The following is a 22506-nucleotide window of genomic DNA, read 5'->3' on the forward strand; positions in this document are numbered from 1 at the left end:
TTCTGTATTGCCTGCTGAGTCCCTCTGGTTTTTGGATCACAAAGACCAGCTAACAGCACAATCCTAGTCATGTCTGCTCAGAGACAAGTCTCAATGGGGCTTAATTTCGGGTAAGTGGTCAAAGGACTACAGCCTAATTCTTTTTTGTCTCTCTGTTGCAGTGAGCAATAGTTGGAAGTGACCATCAAGACTGGCACCTGCCTGTTGCACCAGTGATAGTTGCCTGCAGCTGCTTTTTACAATGTTGCTTTGGAGCATGGCTACATGTCAAACCTGAGTAAGCTGCAAAAAGACATGAAGGATGTTACGAAATAAAAGTGCATGGTGAATGTCAATAAAGATATCTGCAGATTTGTCTCTAGAAAAATAATTCTGACCATATGTAACAAGCCTTTGCAGATTCGGGAGGCTGGGCTGATGTAAGCCTGCAAGTTTCTTTTAAGAGAGGGGTGGGGGAGAGATGATTGATAGGTGCAGTAGACTCAGTGGTTTATCAGATCCTTTAAGACAACCTCAGGGAAACAGCATTTCCTTTAGATTCCCTTCCAGCCAGTGCTTCTTACATCACACAGCCCAGTAATAAATAACAGCTGATTGGAGCAGATCATGTGAGCAATGATGGCATGAAAATGACCTTCTACATGTCTTTGGCTAACACGTTGGAATGAACTTTTACACTTTTCTGAATTTTCCAATATGCTTTTTTTGGCTCCAAAACTTGCTAAAATATGTAAGCACATTTACTTTAGGGTCAAATGCGTTTGGAAATGCATGCATTGAGGAAAAACATCTGTATTTCGTTGTAAAAGACATATATTTATATATAGCTACAAATGTTCACACACTTTTTTATTTTTTTGAAAAATCACACATTTCTGTGGGAATGTGATGGATAGAATTGACTCATGAATGAACAGAAGCCAATGCTAGTCCTACTCAAAGTAGACCCTTAAATGCTCGCACATGACTAAGCTATGTCCATTAATTTCAATGGGTCTGCTCCAAGTATAACTTAGTTGGAGACCCATGAACTGTAAATAGACTCATCCGTATTTTCCTGCTTCTATTCATCTCAAATTGTGCAGATGACATTTCATAGCAGGCTCACCTTAATGGTCCAAGCTAAATCAGACTGGTTAGACGTTTCATAGCATATGCATCCATCCTGGTTGTGCTAGAAAATGAGTTTGTACAAACAACAGAAGTCTGTCAAAGGGTTTACTTCTTTATAGTTAAGGACATGAATTTATAGCGCTTGGTTAGAGTGCAATAGGTTTACACATTTTCATCTCTGAACATCCTGCGATTCACAAGCCACCAAGGGATCAGATGCTGAACTCTCATCAAACGTCAGAAAACATTTGGACAGGCTGAAGATAAAGGACTTCATATTGCTAGAACAGGTCAAAGGTCCGTCTACTTGAGCACATTTGAGTCCCACAGTTGCCAGGCAGATCTTCATGGAAAGCTGACAAGCAGAACAAGAAGCTGAGAACTATTCTCCCTAATTGTTTGTCTTCAGAATGTGGTACACAGAGCTACTGCCTCTGTACATGAAGGCTCCATTCTCAGTTATTGTAGATAATCACATTCCGTTTATTAACTGGATGCTCCACTCGTGCAGGACGTTTTGGATGTTTCTTTTTTTTTAACCAAATACAGCATTGTTCTAAGGTGCTTGTGCATCCAGTGCATGCTTCCAGATTGAGATTTTAGATATATCTAGAGAGGAAAAGGCATAAGAAGAGTTGTGTTATGCAGAGGCCATGGGCTGAGCCTGTTTTCATAGATGCTCTAGTTGCACAGTAACACAGGAGCCAAGTTGCACTCAGCATTGAGGGGACCCAATGCGCGCAGAGGCGGCAGACCATCAGGAAGGTATGCTGGCAATCCATCTGAGATTGTCAAAGGGACATGCAGGGCTAAGGTGTCCCTTTGATGATCAGGAAGGTGTGTTGGCAATCTCAAATTGGTCATTTGGTTTTCTGCCAGCTATGCTTCCCATAATGCTTTGGGAACAACACGACGTGACATTGCTCTCAAAGGCAAGTGGGATGTGTCTAGTAGTGGGATGCTAGTGGAACACATTAAAGAAAGAAAGAAATTGGGGTTGGGAGGAGAAGAAGGCTGGCCTTCTCATAAGTTGAAGGAATGGAAATAGCAACTTCTCCTCCCAAAGATGGTTGCTTTGCTTCTCCCCTCCCAACTCCTGGTACTGTGCTTCTACAAGCCAAACAATGGTTTGGCTTAGTGTGATGTGCAGACTTCCACTCTTCATTTATCTTATTCTAAACAAACCATGGATTGGGCCCTTAGAAACAACAGCAGTCTGGAGAGTCACTTACCAGTCTAAGGAGTATCTCATGTGCAGGTATCAGTAACTGTAGAAGCAAGCAGAGGAGAGAGAATTGTGAGGCTGGCCCTCAAGGTGTGCCATCTGGCGGCCCAATGTTTCTTCTTGTTACATTGCTTCTAACACTGACTGTATGTATCCCTCTGCATAGCATGTGCGTTTTTTGGTTGGGGGCTGAGGAGTGGGGAACAAAAAGTCCTTGTACAGTGGTACCTTGGGTTAGAGAAGCTTCAGGTTACAGATGCTTCAGGTTACAGACTCCGCTAACCCAGAAATAGTACCTCGGGTTAAGAACTTTGCTTCAGGATGAGAACAGAAATTGCGCAACGGGAAGCCCTATTAGCTAAAGTGGTACCTTGGTTTAAGAACAGTTTCAGGTTAAGAACGGACCTCTGGAACAAATTAAGTTCTTAACCTGTGGTGCCACTGTAGCTGCTTAACACTTGCGGGAAGTGCTTGCAACCCAGTTCAACCCAGCAAGGTCGAAACCCCATCTGCACTAGACATTTGCAGCAGTATGATACCACTTTAACCAGTCTTGGCTCCCCCCTCAAAATCCTGGGAGCTGTGGTTGGTTAAGGATGCTGAGAGTTGCCAGGAGACCCAAATTCATCTCAGAGAGCTACAGTTTCCAGATAACAGCCGATCCCTCTCAGTGAACCCTAGAAATTGCAACTTTGTGATAGGAAAAGAGGTGGCTTAAATTTTTTTCAACACCTTTAACAAATTACAGTTCCTAGGATCATTTTCTAGGGAGGCATGACTGTTTAAAGTGGCATGATGTTGCTTGCTATGCATAGTGCAGATGGGGCCTTAGAAAAGGAAGGAGGGCAGCCGTGCGAGGAAGTGGGGTGTTAGACCTGGTGTGAAATATATGGGGGTGAAAATTTGAAGAGAAGCCAATGGTTCGGGAGGCACAGAGCTGCCTTTAGGCAGGTATGATGATGATGATGATGATTGTTTGTTATTTATACCCCGTCCATCTGGCTGGGTTTCCCCAGCCACTCTAGGTGGCTCCCAACAGAATTAATGATGATAATAATAATAATAATAATAATAATAAGAATAAGAAGAAGAAGAAGAAGAAGAAGAAGAAGAAGAAGAAGAAGAAGAAGAAGAAGAAGAAGAAGAAGAAGAAGAAGAAGAAGTGATAAAACATCAGACATTAAAACTTCCCTGAACAGGGCTGCCTTCAGATGTCTTCTTAAAGTCAGATAGTTGTTTATTTCCTTGACATCTGATGGGAGGGCATTCCACAGGGCAGGTGCCACTACCGAGAAGGCCCTCTGCCTGGTTCCCTGTAACCTCACTTCTCACAGTGAGGAACTGCCAGAAGGCCCTGGGAGCTGGACCTCAGTGTCCGGGCTGAATGATGGGAGTGGAGATGCTCCATCAGGTATACTGGGCCGAGGCCATTTAGGGCTTTAAAGGTCAGCACCAACACTTGGAGTTGTGCTCAGAAATGTACTGGGAGCCAATGTAGGTCTTTCAGGACCAGTGTTATACGGTCTCGGCAGCCACTCCCAGTCACTAGTCTAGCTGCCGCATTCTGGATTAGTTGTAGCACTAGGGATGGCCCTGGAGAGAAGTGACAGTCATTTCTGCAAGGTACAGCATATTCTTCACATGCAGAAGGTCCCAGGTTGAATCCTGTGCACCTCTAGTTAAAAATCTGCCTCCCTGCATGAGAACCCGGGAAGCTGCTGCCAGTCTGAGTAGGCAGCGCTGTGCTAGATGGACCCTCTGACCTGAGAGAAGGCAACTTCCCCCATGTCCCTATGAGTGTAGGCTAGTTCTGTAGCCTAAAGCTACTCCCGGCTTCCCCAACCTGGTGCCCTCCAGACAATTTGGACTACAACTCCCATCATCGCTGGCCATGGGAAGCAACTGTTGAGAGTTGGAGCCTGATACGTCTAGAGGGCACGGAGCTGCGGGAGGCTGTTTTACCTTATCACAAAGAGCCAAGAGCCGCAGTCGGACCTACTCACCATTCTAAGAAGTCCCTAGCCTTCCAGGCATCAACGACCTCAGCAATGTCTCCTGCAATCTGACCACTGGGCAGCTGCAGGTCATCTGAGACTTGGTTGTTGAAGTTCCCACAAGGGGCACACAACTTCCCTGCCAGGCTCTCCGTGACTCTCACGGTCACTTTGCCATTGGAACTGAAGAGAACTTGCATCTGGGAGCTTTGGTCAATGACAGTGGTGTCCTGAGATTCAGTGATAGACACGGCGTTGGAGACATTCAGTGGAAGCTGCACCAAGAGCCCGTTGACCTGAAAGGGAAAGAGGACAGGCTGAGGCAGAGTCATGCTGAGAGTTATTGGGGGTGAATGGAATTTGTTTCCTAATTCCAGAAGGAGAAGAAAAAGAGAGGCAGATCAAAGCAGAAACAGGACATACATAACAAACTTTAGAATTATTATTATTATTATTTTTTATTATTATTATTATTATTATTATTATTATTATTATTATTATTATTATTATTTGCCTTTCTCCCTGGCTCAAGACAGCTTACAGATAAAAATAAGAGCTGCTAAAAACATAGAAAATACAATCATTAAAAACAATTAAAACATTGATGGAATTAAAATTATATGCATATATGAATTCTATTAAAGCCATATCAATAATTACAATAAAAACAGCACCAGCCCTTTCATTAAATGATTGATACAAACTAGAGATAGACTGACTGGTCCATCCCTAACCCAGCATCCTGCTTTACAAAGTGTCCTGCTAATTGCTTCCAGGAAGCCCAGAACCAAGGCTCTTCTATGCTTTATCTCCCAGCAACTGATATTTAGAGTAGGGATGGGTGAATCTGTCAATTTTGGGTTCACCCAGTTTCTCATTTTTCCAGGCTAAAGTTGAGTTCTCCACATTTTTGCATCATTTTGCAACTCTCTTTAAGTCCTCGTGAAAATTCACCAGCATTTTCGTATGAATTTCTCTTCATATACATGTGTTTCTATGCAGATTTGCCTCATATACACATAGTTGCAGAGCCATTTCCCCTAATATAATGCCTTTTTGTATGCTCTTTCAACTTATATGCATTTTATGCACTCTTTACCCCAATACATTTTTTGTGCAAAATTCAGAGAACTGCAGGTGTCAAAGGATGGATGTGCTTCAGTACTTTTTAAATTATTATTATTATTATTATTATATTATTATTATTATTATTATTATTATTATTATTGCAGTGTAGGTGGGTTTTGCCTTTGGATGTGAACTGACACCCATAAAATTTGGGCTGCAGGTTCCACTGAACTATCGTGGCCAACAGTGGCTTACCCAAGTCTCCTTGTAGTTGGTCACTGAGATGAACGCTTCTCGGAAGAAGACATAGACGGCTGTCCCAGCTGGCACAGTGTCTTCATTGCACTCACTGACATCCACCAGCACCTTGAACCAGGATGGTGACTGCTCATCACAGTAGGAGGCAATCTTGTAGATGCCACTAGCAAGCAGTTTCCCTTTGGCTCCATCAAAGGAGGTGAACCAGGCTCCTGGGCTGAGTGTGCAGTGCCCTTCCTGTCTTACACAGCTGCGGACCTTGTCTGTGAGCGCACAGGTCTCCCCTGCAGCACAGCTGGTTTCTGCACAGGTGAGCTGGCCTGAGGGACGACAGGTGCATTTTTCTGAGCAGTTATTGGAGATGATGGTCTCTCCAGCCTGGAAAGAAATTCCACAAAGATGATAAGACTTCCTGTTGAAAATCAACTTTTAGATATCAAAACCAATACCGTAAATCCAGGAGGGAAGGATGGGTTGAAGGAAAGGATAGGAAACGGAATCAAAATTATTTTATTTGTTTATTAAATTTATTTCCCACTCTTCTAAACAAAGAAAAAAATGTACTTGAAACATTTAAAAAAAAATAAGAAGATTGAAGAACATTATTAAAAATTAAGGACTTCTCATCTTGCTTTTCAGGCCAAGGGAGCCAGTGTTTGTCCACAGACAGCTTTCCAGGTCATGTGGCCAGCATGACTAAACCATTTCTGGCACAATGGAACACTGTGATGGAAACCAGAGTGCATGGAAACTCCATTTACCTTCCATCCACAGTGGCACCTATTTATCTACTCACACTGGCATGCTTTCAAACTGCTAGGTTGGCAGAAGCTAGGATAGAGCAATGGGCGCTCACCTCATCATGAGGATACGAATGGCTGACATTCTGATCAGCAAGCCCAAGAGGCTCAGTGGTTTAGATTACAGTGCCACCTGCTCCCCTACTTAAGAACATTTTAAAACCAACCACATATCCCTGCAGCTGATTATTTCAATGTGGCTGAGAACAGTCTCTTTCAGCCATGAAATGAGCATAAACATGGTGGGGTTTTTTGTTTTAAAAAAGACAGATGACATCTCCAGGGAAGGCATTTCACAGGCAAGGAACTCCCACCAAGAAGGCCCTGCCATGTGTCCAATGATGGTTGTATAGATCCATGGTGATCAAACTTTGATACAAAATAGGCAGCTGCTGCAATGGGAGCAAAGACTGAGCAACAAGAGGCCCTCTCCTGTTTTATACAACAACCACCATAAAATCAGCACATACACCATAATCTGGCCATTGCAGCAAGACAGACAGACAGACAGACAGACAGACAGACACATAGATATAAATAGATATACATGTGTGTGTGTGTGTGTGTGTGTGTGTGTGTGAATACATACAAAAGTTCCTCTGAACTGTGTCACAATCACTGCACCGCTGAGGAACCTTCTGCTTCATAAACCATCACCAACCTTGATATAGCGCCCATCATAAGCACAGCCACACTTGTCCATGGACACACAGTCTTCCCCATCAAACACGTAGCCGGTGTCACACTGGCAGCCTTCAAAGCAATCTCCGGTGCACTGAGATGGAGCAGATAAGGCAGCACATGCGAAATCGCAGGATCGGGTGCACAACTCATAATGGCTGTTAGCTGGGCAAGGTAGAGCTGAAAGGAAGAAAAGAAGGTGTACAGAATGAGATGATCTGCACTCAAGGGTTACCTGCTGTACAGCTCTCCTTCGCCTATGCTAGAGCTGTGTTATCTGTCAGCTCTTCGTAGCTCTCTGGCTGTATTGGCCTTTGAGGGCTAATGGGAGTTTGAATCCAACAACATCTGAAGACTTGGCTCCCATGATGTATGAAAGTGTTCTTCAATCTAGTGTTCTCAAATGTTATTGGACTACAACTCACCATCCCTGATCATTGGCTATGCTGATGGGAATTGAGTCCAACAATAGCTTGAGAGCCAAGGCTGATGAGCACTGATGCATGCCATGCTGAACTTCTTGGAGGAAAGGAGCAATGGAAATGAAATTCAACAAACAGAATTATACACAGAACAGTTGTTTCTTCTTCTTCTCTCTCTAGTACTCTAAAAATATGTCAAGAGCTAGTGAAAAGCAACATGATGTATCTGAAAAGAGAGACCCAGCTTAGGCTCCGCAATCCCTCCTCAGACACAAAATATACTGTATGGACTTGGGAAAGTACAGTACAGTGGTACCTCGGGTTAAGAATTTAATTCATTCTGGAAGTCTGTTCTTAACCTGAAACTGTTCTTAACCTGAAGCACCACTTTAGCTAATGGGGCCTCCTGCTGTCACTGCTCTGCCGCTGCACGATTTCTCTTCTCACCCTGAAGCAAAGTTCTTAACCCGAGGTAATATTTCTGGGATGCAACCTGAAGCATCTGTAACCCGAGGTACCACTGTAATGGTCTTTCAGATCTGGTTCTTCCTAATGTGATCCCCCCGCCCCCACTACTTGTGCCCTTAGCTGTATAAGAGAGATCAAATCGCTATAAGATATGTCTTCATAGAGTTGGAACAGTCAAGCAAAGGTCTGCAGTACATACTTTTGTGACCCAGCTTCATTTAGACTTACAAATTATCTCTCACCATTCCGACATTAGACACGTTCTCAGTCAATGGTGCCAACAGGAAACCTTTCTCTCATGCCAAACAAGAACCAAACAGCTTTAGAGGAGTGATTTTCCTCAGGGATAGAACATATGAGGAAAGGGTTACAATTTGCTGACTTACAACAGAAGGAGGTCGTTCTCCATGCTCCAATCTTGACTCCAGACAGTTGGCATGCAGCTGCATAGGCTTGAAGGCTTCGGCAGAGAGTCTCTGCAGCTCCACCGGCCACACACATGTCATGCAGGCACTGCCTCAAGTACTCAGCAGGGTTCACCAAAGAGTGACAGTCTTTGAATGGACCTGTCTTGGACTGGATCATTCCACAGGAGTTCTTGGCCTCGTATGGTGCTGCCTGCGCTGCAGCACAGGTGGGACATTCCACACCACAGCCATCAGAGCAAATGGCACCATCCACAGGGACCTTCCAGGAGGCTCCAAACTCATCCACACTTTGGGTGACTTGTCCATTAGGTAGCATGAAATCATCACTCGTGTCACCATTGAAATTGCCCCCAAGTCCACACATATGTCCCTGGTAGGTACTAGGAAGAGACACATGGACGAACGAGGAGGTATCATAAAGGACTGTGAGGCCAAATGATGAATGAACAATGATATTGTTCCCCTCCTGGGTGATCCAGAGTTTCCCATCCACTGTATTCATTGGCAAAGTGTAGAGCTCTCCATCCACCTATGCAAACAAGAAATCATATTAGCTGGATGGAGGTCTGGTTTTAAATTCAAAAACAAGTGGTCACCACTAGGAAGTACATACCATAGCTTTCCACTTCATCCCCCTTTCAAGGGCAATGGAGTGTCCGTGAACAGAGATCACAACTGTCCTTGTAATAGGGGAACGTCCATAGTCAAGCATGCTGTTCTCCACCAACACGGAGAACTTCACTAGATTAGGGTCCTGGCTGCAGACTTGGGCTAAGGTGTAAGTACAGGAGCCATGGAAATCAAAACTTCGTCCATCAAAGGAAATATAATGGGGGTCACCAGATGCTATAGTTGTGCCATACCCCACAGGGTGGCAGCCTTGGATGCCATTCTCCACCCTGCACTCCTCATGTGCTCCACAGGAGAACTGCCCGCATGTGGTGGCTCCATTGTCCAGACAGCGGCACTTCTCCTGGCAGGAGCTACCGGGATAAAACTCCTCTCCCTTCTTGTAGTATCTGCCCTGGAACATGCAGCCACACTCTTCTGGAGGGACACACTGATCTCCACTAAGGATGAAGCCAGTATCACAAAAGCACCCTTCTGTGCATGGAGCATCACACACTTCTGGAGCTGAGAGGCTGTTGCAGGTGGCAGGGCAGCCACTTCCACAGAGCTCGTAGTGGGAATGGCGTGGACAGGGAGTGCCTGGAAAGAGAAGAAAGGAAAAGGAGAATGACAACCATTGCAGATTAACAGTGAGGATGCATCCAACCTACATTTCAAAAAGAAAAGAAAAGGTTATTTTAATGGAAATTCTAGTGGTCTTGAATAGTGGGGAAGGAACACTCATCCAGGAAGAGAGATGTGTCCTAATTCTGTGATTCCTAGTGTTTTCTGGAAGGATGATGAGACTGAGTGACTGGAACAGAACAAATGGCCTACATGAGGACTGTATTGTGTAAGTATCATTTCGAGCTATAGTGCAATAGGACTTCCCAGAGTACACTGTAATTAGAGGCAAGCTGTTCTGGGACGCATTTCCAGTAAAGAGAAAAGGGAAGGATGATACTGTCGAAGGGTCGCTTATGGGAATATCCCAGGAGGAGACTATTAAGCTAGTAGACAGCTGTTTTTCAACAGAGGATTTTGTGTTCTGTTGTCATAGCCCAACTGAACAACAAATGATCCTGGGCCCAATCCAGCATTTTGGATTCCATACCCTCCCACGTTTCTCCAATGAAAATAGGGATGTTCCATTCCATAATGATAATTTTACTATTTATACCCCACACATTTTACAGGGTTGCTCGAGGCACTCTGGGCAGCTTCCAACATATTAAAAAAAACACCATAATAAAACATTCAGCATTTTTTAAAACTTCCCTATACAGGGTTGCCTTCAGATGGCTTGGAGGTCAGATAACTCCATAACTCCTCCAACATTTATCCAATGAAAATAGGGGCATCCTAAGGAAAAGTGAGACATTCTGGGATCAAATCAGAAACTGCTTATCTAAATCAGGGATGTCCCTGGAAAAGAGGGACACTTGGAGTGTCTGGGATTGGGCTAAGGGTGGCCCAGATCTGGGTCCTAAATTGATTAAGAAGCCAGCATTCATGTTTAATTAGAGCTTCACACCTTATGGTGGCCTCCAAATGATGTTGGACTCCAACTCCCATCAGTCCTGGCCTGTATGATCAATGGTCAGTGATGAGGGGGCAGCAAATTCTAGAGGGCAAAATGTCAGCTATCCCAGTATACTACATGGGTTCCCACCCAAACATTGTTTGCTAAGTGTTATTGCTTATTGCAGATGTAGATTTTTCTTGGGGCATTTCAGTCCCAATGAGGTACAGAAGTCTGCAATCTGCTTCCAAAAGATGTCGTCATGAACTGGTCATTGAACTGATCAATATTGTCACCAACCTTCTCGCCTTAAAACAGAAACAGAAGGAATCCCAAACAAGGTTTCTCAGATCAGTTCTGAGGCTAAATTGGCTTTGAGGGTGAATTTTAATGGCCTGTGTGCAATTGTTTAGATTATCAAAAGTCAATACAGTATTTATTTCAACTCAAGAAGTATAGGAAATATTGGGGCTGGGATATGCCACTCTACATAGTCTAATGCAATGTTTATTCCTGAGAATCTTTAATTATTATTATTTTTAAATAGCATAAATTTGGAAGGTCACAAAAGTGATGCCCTCTGTTCAAACCACATTTTCAATGAGGAGCAAGGCATCTGCCCTCCATTTACAGGGGTGGGGAGAACAATACCCTTCGGGAGGGGGGGGGGCTGGCTCGAAACACTTTGGCACCTGAAACAAACCACAGAATAGCACCATCACTCCCTGCCAGGGAAGAAGATGTAAGTGAAGATCTATATCAGGAACAAGGTGTCGAATAAAGATCTACATCAGGAGCTGCTGCCCCTGTGGATCCTGCTGCCTGAGGCGGTTGTCTCACCTTGTCTCATGGGTGGACCAGCCATGTCTTCAACAGTCACTTAACTAAAACTCCCATTATCGCTGACTGACTGGGGCTGATGGGAGGTGGAGTCCAGGAACATTTGGAGACTCTCAGATTCCCCACTCCTGATACATGAGGCAAAATCATGGTTTTGTACCTTGGACTGGTGCATATATTTTTAGCATTCAGTGGATATTTGACACATGCTCATGCAAAGGCACATGAGCACATGATGCACAGATGCAGGAGAGCCCAAACTTACTGCAAAAAGAGGCTGATCTCCATTTCCCAACCTTGACATCCAGTGCTTGGCAGGCTGTCACATAGGCACTGATGGCACTGCAGAGAGTGTCATGATGACCCTTGTATTGACATGTGTCAAAAACACAGTCCTCAAAGTAGGATGTTGGGTCAATGGCCTCATGGCACTGCCTGAACGGCCCATCCCTTCTCTTGAGGATCCCACAGAACTGGTCCCCCTTGTAGGTCTGCTTCTCTGCCTCACTGCATACTGGGCAGTCACTGCATCCTGCAGAGCATCCTGGGACCTCCTTCAACTTCCAGCTGTCTGCAAACTGGATTTCATCTGTCGTCTGAGTTCCATCCTTCATGACAAAATCATCACTGGGATCCTGATTGGCATTGCCACACAGTCCGCACACAGCATTGGTGTAAGTGTTGGGAATAATGACCCTGGCATAACTGTACCAGTCAAAGCTGACTCTCAGATCAAAGTCTGTTTTGATGAAGCCATGGACTCCACTGATGTAGACCTTCAGTTTATTTTCGTAGGAGAACGGCAGGTCCACAAAGACTCCATTCACCTGGAAAACATTAAAGTGACCACCCATAGGGTTTCAGTGAAACTTCAGGTAGGGCTAGGTAAGGCTCCCTGTCTGAAACTCTGGAGAGATGCTAGAACTCACTATTGACAATACTGAGCTGGTTGGACCAAAGGTCAGTATCAGTATAAGGTAGCTTCTTATCCTCCTATGCTCAGAAGACCTTCTATTGAGAACACTTCTGAGATTTTTCTTTCCCACACTACTAGGACACTGTAGAATTTTCTCTGAATATTCTCCATCATATGTGTGTCAGCCAGCCACTATTTCTCCTGATTCCTACAATGCCTTCGAATGGCACTAGATCTGGGGTATTGCAAAAGTTGAAAAATAGTGTCCAAGTTGCTACCACAGATGCTGCTATTGTCATTTTAAGCAGCAGCAATGAACAAACAAACAGAAAACGCTTGGGAGGGGGAAAATGTGCTAATGGTAAGTCCAACCCCCTGAGGTTCCCTGATTTAAAGCTTCCCCACACTTTCCCATCCTCCAGCATTCTTTTTCCCTTTGGTACCTTAATCTTGCGTGGATGCTCTTGGCTCAGACTGATGGTCATGCCATAGACCTCCAGAGTCACCACTTTGGTGAAGGACACTGCCTTACTCCCTCGGTTGTTGTTCTCCACTGTGACCAAAAATGGGGTGAGGGTGGGGTCCCCGGAGCAGACCGCTGCCATCTGATAAATGCAGGTGCCTTGGAAGTCATACTTCCTCCCATCAAAGGTGGTATAGTGAGGGTCGCCAGTTCCTATGCAGGTGGAGTATGTCGTCCCCTTGCAGCGGCGCACACCATTCACCAGGGCGCATTTCTCATTGCCTTTGCAAGCGGCCTTCCGGCATCTCACTTGGCCCAGGCTTGGATCACACTTGCACCGAGACTGGCAGTTCTCATCAGCCCAGAACTCCTCCCCAGCCTTGTAGCGGATGCTGTTATGCATGCAACTGCAGTTCTCAACAGGGACACACTTGCCGCCGTTGAGGACGTATCCATCGTTGCACTGGCAGATTTTCACACAAGGATCTTTGCAAGCAGAGGGGGCTGATGGTTCAGAACAGGTTGCTGGGCAGGCATTTCCACAGGCCTCATAGTGACTATTTTCAGGGCAGGTGTCGGCTGCTGGGTGGCGGGGAAGAATGGATTAGATTTGATAAGATATTGCTTTTACATATCAATTAGACAAGTGGGACTCACAGTCAGTTTTAGAAACTATAAAATAGGGAAGGGACCCAAATGCTAAATGCAGCTCTCCACACCTCTCTATCTGGTCTACAGTGCCTTCCCTGGACCACACACTCTCTTCACGTGGCCATCAATGGCCCTGCTTTGCACCCTGAGCATTTCTCCCTGACTGTAATGTATACTTTGATCATTTGGGGGGGGGTACAGAGGGGTGTGCTACTATGCTGCTTCACCCACTTTTGCCTCTGGCCCTGCCCACCAGTGTTGTGTGGCCCTTAGAAACTTGCCTAGAAAGGAATATGGCCCTCAGGATGAAGAAGGTTCCCCACTCCTGGCATAAAGATAACTAACCTGCTGATGGACCAAATCCTACTTGGACCAAGTCTGTTGATAGAATTGTAGAGTTGGAAGAGACCATGAGGGTCATCTAATCCAACCTCCTGCAATGCAGGGATCTTTCACCTAACGTAGGGCTCAAATCCACAACCTTGGGATTAAGAGTCTCATGCTCTACCAACTGAGCTATCCCAGCAGTTCAATAATTATTGTCTAAATCCATAATGGGGGCAGCAGTTGCAGGTAATCATTGCACACCCTGGGACATGAGCCTAAAGAACTGTTGCTGGCCCCTCTCCATTTCCCCAGTGGCCCTGGTTGCTTCAAGAGCATCCACAGAGACTGTACCTTTTCATGGGGCAGAACAATGCAGGAAGAGAAAGCCACAGGATTAGCTGAGGGTTGCTTTACTCTGTAGGGCAGGCATGGGGAACCTGTGGCCCTCCATATATTGCTTGAACTGCAGCTCCCCTCACCCCTCAACATTGGCCATGGTGGCTGAGGCTGTTGAGAGTTGGACCCCAACATCTGGAGAGCCACAGGGTCCCTTAAGTCCTGCTCTAAGGGAGCTCTTCCTGTAACTCCTTGCCTCTGCTCCCTTGAACCCCAACCCTAAACTAGGTTTGCGACCACTTCTCATTTCATACATGCAGTGCTGCTGCGGATGGGTTCACCAGGTGAATGATGGACATTTTCTTGGGGAGTGATTTCTTCAGCATACGTCTCATTTGCCTGTTGGTCAGGATGGGCTCGTCCGCAACCGGATGTCACCTTCCATTCATCAATGGCAATGCCCTCTTCTTTGCAGGCGGTGGCATATGTCTCCACTATTTGGCACAACACATCTTTGTCCCCTCCTTTTAAGCACATCCCACTGACACAATCATTAAAGTAGCTGGTGGGGCTGACGGTGGGGTGGCATGCTCCAAAAGGGCCTCCTGAAACTTGGCTGATGACCCCACAATACCTTTTGCTGCCAAACAGTTCCTCCTGTCTATCACTGCAGGCCAAGCAATCTCCTTGGCAGGAATCTGAACAGGTAGGGTCCTGATCATCGACCTTCCAGCTCCTGGCCCAGTCCCCCACTGAGGAGGTAAAGGTACCATTCAGATAAGTCGTGTCATCATGGGGTTCAGTGTTGAAGTTCCCACAAAGCCCACAGGTGGCTCCATAGTAGCTGCTGGGGAGAGTTACCACTACAACCCCGTCAGTGTCATACATCACACGGAGGCCGAAATCTGTTTCAATGATGGGCAATCCATTGCTCTCAAAGACCTTGATTTTTCCACCCTCCAGAGTCGCAGGGATGCTGGCTGCCACACCATTCACCTAAGAAGAAAAAAGAAGGGGTGGCAGGGTAAGGGAGAGACACACTTTATAGTCCTCTCTGGCAAACTTTGTCCCCTGGATAAGTCATCACTTTGTGCCATTGGTTAATATCCTTAAAAGCAGGTACCAAGGCTGTCTGGGAAGTATGCCCTCCATGTAACAAAATAACCCTTTCCTCTTTTTGGTGCCTGGGTCACCATGGGGCACTGAGAAGTAGGCTTCCTCCGAATGAGAAGGCTCAATTTTTCCAATTGACCCCTTCTCCCTCTGGGTACTCCATGAATGTGTCAATATTTTTTCATGATCACACCTAGGCTTGTGGCCATCTCCTCAGCCTGTAGCTTCCAACCTTACTATGGATACATTTGCACCATGCATTTAAAGCGCTTTTACATCATTTTAAACATGCATGGCTTTCCCCCAAAGAATCCTGGGAACTGTAGCTTGTTGAGAGTTGTTAGGAGACCACTATTCCCCTCACAGAGCTACAGTTCCCAGATTCTTCAGTAGGCAAGATTTATTGTTAAACCACTCTGAGAATGAACATGTCTTGAGATGCCCTTTTTTTATCTGATTCCTATTAGTGCTGGTACTGAAAAGAGTCACTGGGACGAAACACTTGTGGTCTCTGACTCTCCTTATGCCCCACTTTTAGCATTTAAAGGACCACAAGATATTTGGAGCTATTTGCAGCTCATTTAATAGATTATTTGGGGTTGTGGCAGGGAGGATTACCGATTCATTGAGATCCCTCGAGTTTTTTCACTATTGTTACTGCAGCTCATTATGCACTTCTGACACCATGTGTCAGAGCTGCCTCCAGGTCCCAGCTCACAGAGGACCAACGCTAGCCGGTAGTAATGTACAAAAGTCTTTATTGAGGTTCAGTTTCCATTTACAAGCCGCAGCGTGCAGCCCTACGTCTAGACGCTAGATCGGCGAAGCCCTGTCTGAGTCTCCACCCCCTGTACACCAGTTTAAGACCCTAGCCTTACTCCACCTTTTCCGTTGCTCCTTTCTCCTCTGGGTCCTTCTGCCCCCCTGTGTCTCCTCCTTCCTGGACTCTTCTGACGCTGACCCCCCTGACTCCTGTCCCTCCTTTCGGCGGGCTTTAGGACCTGGCTCCCTATCCGGGCTACCCACTGTGCCGCTCGCCTGTACATTTGAACTTGGCGCGCGCGCCCAGCTTCCAACCTTCCTCTTGACCGTTTCCTCGCTCTCCGATGGAGGCGTGGCCAATCCTGACTCATCTCCTCCCGCTGGCGGTGAGCAGCCTGATCCCGATACCTGGGACTCCTCCCCCCTACTTCTCTTTGGTGGGGAAGCTGGTCCCGATTTCCAGCTGCTGCTCTCTGAGTCCCCTCTGGCCCCTTCTTCCTGGGGTGTCCCCCTTGCTCTGACCCTGGGAACCCTTTCTGTGAGTCTTCCGATTCGCTGGAAAGACTCAGAGACCTCGGACCACTGTCATCGCTTACGTTTCCTTCGGATTCCTCCCCCTCGCTCTCCGTTTCCTCCCTTTCCTGTGCCTCTGCTCCTGAGCCCCTGACACCATGTAACAATTCTGCGTCTGCAGACAGATATGAGGAATTATTTGGAAGTACCTGGGTCATGGGACTCGGCTACCCAAATTACCAGCTTCTTAATAATAAGGGAATAGATCCAAATTACGAACTCTAATGTGGTCTCTCTCACCACCCCCACTAAAGTTATGAATGTAAATGACCCAAACCAAAGAACCTGGATTCTTACCATGAGTTGGACACTTTCTCCCTTGTTAATGGTGACCGTGTGACCATACACTTTGAGATGGCTCAGCTGCATCTTGGTGGCATCTTGACTGTTCACGTTGCTGCTCTTCTCCTCCAATGAGAAAGGGACCAGTGTGGAGTCACTGCCACAGTACTTTGCAATGGTGTAGGTGCAGGAGTCTTGAATGTCCACCAACAGACCATCAAAAGTCTGGAAATCCTGGGCAGCAGAGCCCTGGCAGGTCCCCATGTACTCATGGACACATCTCGCTTGACCATTCTGCACCACACATGTTTCCTTTGTCCTGCACTGGAGATTTTTGCAGGGATCTGTGAGAGGAAAAAGCAACCAAGTCATTTTAAATAGGTTCAGGTAGATAATGGCTTAAGCATTAAGATGAAGTAATACAAGAAAGTTCACTTAGACCATAGAAGTCTAACATGAAAAGTTATGAGTAGGAGTGGAAATCATATGGAGGTTTGGGGAATGCAAAATAAAGAGCATGGGGAGGAGTGTAATCCCTCTCCTTTCCTATAATCTTTTAATATGATCAAAGTATTTCAAAGTATAATACTTTTAAATTTAGGTGCTCAGAAAAAATTGCATAGAAATTGATCAATAAGAGTAATTTAAATGATGTACAGGATAAGTTGTGGTTTTTATAAAAAATTTATAAGTGAAAATGAGGAAATATGTGCTATTTTTCGTAGTTTTGAAAAGTTCCTATAGTCTACTTATTGTAATTTATGATATATGAAAATAGTGCGTTTTAAAGCATGTGGGGGCCCAGTTTTCAACACTGCCTTGCTATATTTTCTATAAAAGTGTGGGGTGTGTGTGTGTGTGTGTGTGTGTGTGTGTGTGACTGACCGTAATAGAGCTGGACATCATTGAATCACATGGAAGTTGTTTCAGTTTGCATACTGGTTTTAGAAGTGCAAGGTAGGTCATTTCTCATTAGCATGCAAGCAGGACTGGATTTCTCTTCCAACCCTAGCCCCAGACAACATGGTCAATGGTTTGGGATGATGAGAAGATCTAGAGGGCACTAACATTGCCTATCCCTGAGTTGAAGGATGAAAGAAGAGGAGAGGGAAGAAGAGGTGGGGAGAAGGAGGGGGAAAGGAATCCCATTTTACCATTTGCACAAATAGCTGGGGAGCCATAAGCCTTCTCATTTCCAATTCCAACACTCAGCAGCCCAAAGGGGGAAGAGGCATGTTCTATTGTGTGGACTGTATATCCCTGGCCCAAGCTGTGTGATGCCCAGGAGTATTCAGTGCCAGACACCAGCTTCCACTGAAGACCACTCAGTGGTCTCTTATCCAAGGTGATCCCAGAAGTCTCCGAAGATTTTGCAACGATAAGGGCATAGTTTTCAAAATGGTCGTGCCCATAGATGTGGTAGGCCTGACAATAGCTGGAGATGTCAGGAATTGCCATGAAGAAAGGGTCATATTGGAGGTTCCCATAGGTTCCGCCATCACTGAAGAACATCACCTGGATGCCAGAACTAGCTGTGAGGGACATGGCAGTTGTCCCTTGAATGCCATACATTGTCGCCCGGGCAGCAGGCAAATTCCGGCTTCTCTTGCTCTGTCCCATCTGAGTATTGGCATGAGTCTTTTGGGAAGTGGAAACAAACACCATGTCATACTCCATGTTAAAGGGCAAAGAGGGAATGATGAAGTTGGTGCCCCAGCTGGAAACAGGCAAAAGCTGCTCAAAAACATGGTCACAAGCATGGACTTGCCTGGAGACACATGTGTGTCCACTGTAGACGGCTACTGGTTTCTGGGAGACTATTCTAGTGCCTGAAAGGTCCACTTGGCTTTGTAGCTGAGCAGCTTGATAAGGTTGGAGTGAGATGGGGAGCATGGTCCCCCGGGGATAGACTCTTCCTTGGAACGTAATAGCCCCTTTCAGGTAGACTTCAACTGCTGTAGGTTCTTCCCAAGCTATGATGGCTACCTCTCTGTAGCGATCTGTGCCCACGTTTGGGGTAACGACGTAGTACTCAGTGCCTAAGCTTGCTATGGGATAGACAATCGCGGTGTCAGCTGTCTGGGGTTTGTAGTTCAGAGAGAGAATGGATATGTCCTTGTCAGCCCGGACAGTGAGCGTGTTTTCAAAGACAGTGCTTCCAACCATCTCCGCCTCTGGTGGGATTTTCACTGACAGTGTTTGGCCAGCATTCACCTCGGTCTGTACTCTTAAGGCAGGCCGCTTCATGGAGATAGTAATGGATGTGGCAGGAGCATACCCTGTGATGAGCAGCTTAAAATCTCCCTGAAACATCCGTGGCAAGCCGTTCTGCATGAAAGCTGTGATGAACTCTCTTCCTAAGGGGCTAGAGGAGACTGTGACAGGGAGCATGTTGAACATCATCCAGGCAGGACCACTTGAAATACCTAAATGGGGGGGGGGGAGAGGAAGTTTGAGAAAGTCAGTGAAACTTTTCATTGTGGCCTAAAAACTATTAAAGTAGGGCTCCTTGAGGAATTCATTAACTGCAAATTGCTAAAGGAATTCAGAAGAACCCTGTTGAATGTCTAATTCAGTATTCTGTTCTCACAGTGGCCAACCAGATGTCTGTGGCAAACCCAAAAGCAGGAGTTGGGTGTGATACTCCAATCCTGATTGCAAAACCCCAGTAAATGGCATTTAGAGGCAAAATGCAAGAAAAAGGCAGCATGCATTGCACTTCAGTTGCAAAACCAGGAGGTTCACATCTCAGTTAAAGAGTATGCTGTGAGCTCAGCTTTCGCATAACAGTCTTCACCAAGTTGACTTGCGGCAGAACTCTGGACCAAAGGATGCTTGCTCTGGCACAAGTCAGGTGGTTCGTGCCAGAGCGCTTGGGACAAAAAAGAGAGAGCACCCCAGTTTTGGTCCCCAAGGTTTTGGAGGGTATGACACTGCATGGGAAGTGAAAGAGAGCTGCATGAACTGGGAAGAGTTGCAAGGATGTTTGATGTCAGCATGGCAAATAAAGTCATTGGTAAACAGGTCAGGGAATCCAATCTCATTCACAAAGGAGAAGATTTGGGAAAGGGGGAGGCAGAAGAAAGCACAGCAAGTGTACAGCTTTGTTCATTCTCTGGATTAGAGCCAATAGTATTGAACAGACTCCAGAGTTTTGCTGATTTGTGCTGCGTTGATGTGGAAAGATTCCTATATGTGTACAGCCAGGATTTTGGGGTTTTGCTGCCAGCTTTGGGAGAAACGAAAGGATCTTGCTTGTATTCACAAGGGGCAGAGGTGTTAAGACTTTTGTCTAGTTACCCTCCCTCTTTGACACCCTACAAAGAGACCAATGAGCATCAGTTATGCAACAAAGTACTCACCCCATAGTAAACAGAACCTGGTCCAGAGATTGATCATCCCCATGCTTGACAACACACTAACAGCGGCTGCAAAATACATTTTGTGATTAGATTGGAACACTTGGTCCTTCCAAAAGAATAGCCACCCACCCAACATTTGCCAGATGAAAAGAGCTGGAGCTTTTCGCAACGCAAGTTGTCAGCCCAAACTGTGTTTGTGAGCAAGTGAGTCAAGTTCAACTGGGGTCTGCATGATGCAGAAGCTGCAGCTCTTCATATACTGGTGAGTAAATCCCAGTAAGACCAATGGGCTTTCCCCACACAGATACGTGAATGAATGTAGCCATACTTCCCTGAAATCTGGAGAGGTGTTTTGTTTGTTTGGCACATTGCAAATCTACAGAACTTACATTACACATAGTCTCACTCCAAAGAGCCTCTCCTCTTTTCTTTTAGTTAGCACATTTTAATAATTTTTGTACATAGTCATGGCTACTAGCCAGAATGGCCTTGTTCCACTGCCACTATAAGAGGCAGCCTGTCTCTGAATATCATCTGGTGGCAACTGCAGGCGGGCAGAGCGCTGTTGGGTTCAGGTCCTGTTTGCGGCTTTCCCACAGGTATCTGGCTGGCCACTGTGAAAACAGAATGCTGGACTAGATGGGACATTGGTCTGATACAGCAGGCTCCTCTTAAGTTCTTACACATGCTTCAAGTCTATTGGAGGGGGGTGTCATACCAGTGGTGGACATTGGGGCCTCAAATTTCACTGGCACCCTGTGTGATGCAAAATTAGCCCCCACCCTGACTTTTAAGGTTCCACTCTAAATCATAGTTCAGCTCAGTAGGAGAACATTTGTGTTTCATGCAAAAAGTTCCAGGTTCAAGTCCTAGTATCTTCAGGTAAGGACTGGAGAGACCCTTGTCTGAAACCCTGGAGAGACATGCTGCTTTTCAGCGTAGACAGCCCTGATCTAGATGGATCAATGTCTGACTCAGTATAAGGTAGCTTCCTATGTTCCTAGGTGTTTTCAAGTATGGCCAATACTGAAAGCAGGATTCTGAATTAAGTGGACCCTATTGGTTTGATGAAGCAGGTCTTCTCTGGGCTGCAACTCAGAGCACTGTCCTAGTCTGCAACATACCGTACATCTGCAAAACACCCTTCTCCTTCAGTTTTGTTAGGCTGGCGGGGAGATAGCAACCCAGAATTACAGGAAGTTTTGTGACCTTGCCCTCTTATGTCAAAACAGAACATAGGCATGGTTCAGAATTAAATGGACTGTCTTGCAGGAGTGGGGAAATTGTGGTCCTCCAGATACTCTTGGACTACAGCACCTCTCTTACATTTTTTTTATCAGTTTCCAAATACATTCCAATAGTAGCCTCATTATAACAATACCAATTTTTAATACAATTATTGTCAATCATTCAAATACTAAATTATGTAATTTAGATAAAGTGGCCCCCTTGCATGCTAGATTTGATGGTTTGATTATTTTCTTTATTTCTGTGTTACAAAATCTTATTAATTTCGATTGCATTCCGGTCATAATAACAAGCCCTTATATAACAACTGCAATATTAATAACTTCTACTTGTGTTGACATATTAAATGATTTCTAAAGCTACAAGTGAGGAACTCAGACTGTATCCTTGTTCTTCCTGTGTGTGGGTGTCTACATGAGTCAAGGAGAAGAGTGTGACCAGGGGTGGTGAGGGAGGTGGGAGGCTGAATGTGGGGAACCCCCCTCCACAAAGCAGGGAAGGATTTGGTGTCATGAGAGAGAGTGTGTTCCCAACACACACCCCCAACCTGTCCTTTATTTTGCCCTACCAAAGGTGGCAACCCTAGTGGCCTGCTATCAAATCTGCTGTTTCTATATGAGAATGGGAATTTCCCCTCTCACCAGATTTAAGAACAGTTTTTGCTGGAGTTATTCATAAAGAAGTTATTCATTGAGTTATTCATGGAGTTATGGAGTTATTCATAAAGAAAACCCACACCATTTCTTACCTTCAGTTTGCTTGTGTTTCTGATGTACTCGAATCGAGAACAGAGGGAGTTGCTGCTGCAGGATCCCTTCCTCTGTCTTCTCCCTCTTCCATAGTTTCCCTTTATATAGGGAACAAATGCCACTTCCAGGAACTCCCCAATGGGACTTGAGGGTTGATGGATTCTTTTTCTTTCTTTTTTTTGACCAGAATAGATTTAAATTAAAATGGGCTGTGAAGATAACAACCAACTTGGGACCTGAGATTCCTGGACCAGCCCTTTTCCTGATGAGACTGCAGTCATGTCTTTGGTTGTGAA

General features: G+C 45.5%; 2 protein-coding genes across 3 annotated transcripts in view; one reads left to right on the forward strand and one right to left on the reverse strand.

Moving 5' to 3' along the window:
* LOC309375085 (IgGFc-binding protein-like) overlaps nucleotides 1–370 on the forward strand; it is a gene marked incomplete at its 5' end in the record, with an annotated part of 29034 nt that extends 28664 nt beyond the window's left edge. Inside the window, one exon of the mRNA XM_081920468.1 lies at nucleotides 162–370. Coding sequence (XP_081776594.1) covers nucleotides 162–171 — 10 coding nt within the window. The 3' untranslated portion in view covers nucleotides 172–370. The remainder of the gene's footprint in view (nucleotides 1–161) is intronic.
* An 831-nt stretch (nucleotides 371–1201) lies between these two features.
* LOC309375095 (IgGFc-binding protein-like) lies at nucleotides 1202–22312 on the reverse strand. 2 transcript variants are annotated; one of them, XM_081920486.1, is made up of 14 exons: nucleotides 22210–22312; nucleotides 20214–20279; nucleotides 18006–19277; nucleotides 16867–17195; nucleotides 14436–15117; nucleotides 12788–13386; nucleotides 11694–12255; nucleotides 9071–9666; nucleotides 8416–8986; nucleotides 7120–7319; nucleotides 5656–6036; nucleotides 4342–4628; nucleotides 2346–2381; nucleotides 1202–1722 (listed from the first exon to the last, which is right to left on the reverse strand). In XM_081920486.1, exons 2-13 carry the CDS (start codon nucleotides 20254–20256, stop codon nucleotides 2375–2377), a joined length of 5529 nt encoding a protein of 1842 aa, XP_081776612.1. In that variant the 5' UTR covers nucleotides 20257–20279; nucleotides 22210–22312; the 3' UTR covers nucleotides 1202–1722; nucleotides 2346–2374. The 2 variants fall into 2 exon arrangements, with proteins under 2 accessions (XP_081776612.1, XP_081776611.1); XM_081920485.1 differs by having other exon boundaries at nucleotides 12788–13389.
* Nucleotides 22313–22506: the final 194 nt, after the last annotated feature.

The sequence above is a fragment of the Podarcis melisellensis genome, assembly GCF_964234715.1.
Source record: "Podarcis melisellensis genome assembly, chromosome: 8".
In the NCBI taxonomy this organism is placed as follows: Eukaryota; Metazoa; Chordata; class Lepidosauria; order Squamata; family Lacertidae; genus Podarcis; species Podarcis melisellensis.

Coding starts and splice junctions, on each gene's coding strand:
- LOC309375095 (XM_081920485.1), bottom strand. CDS start 20,256: ATGGGGATGATCAATCTCTGGACCAGGTTCTGTTTACTATGGG. Junction 17,196..18,005: donor CCCAGCTATTTGTGCAAATG/GTAAAATGGGAT, acceptor TTCCTCTCACAG/ATCCCTGCAAAAATCTCCAG. Junction 12,256..12,787: donor AGCATCCACGCAAGATTAAG/GTACCAAAGGGA, acceptor AATGTTTTCCAG/GTGAATGGAGTCTTTGTGGA.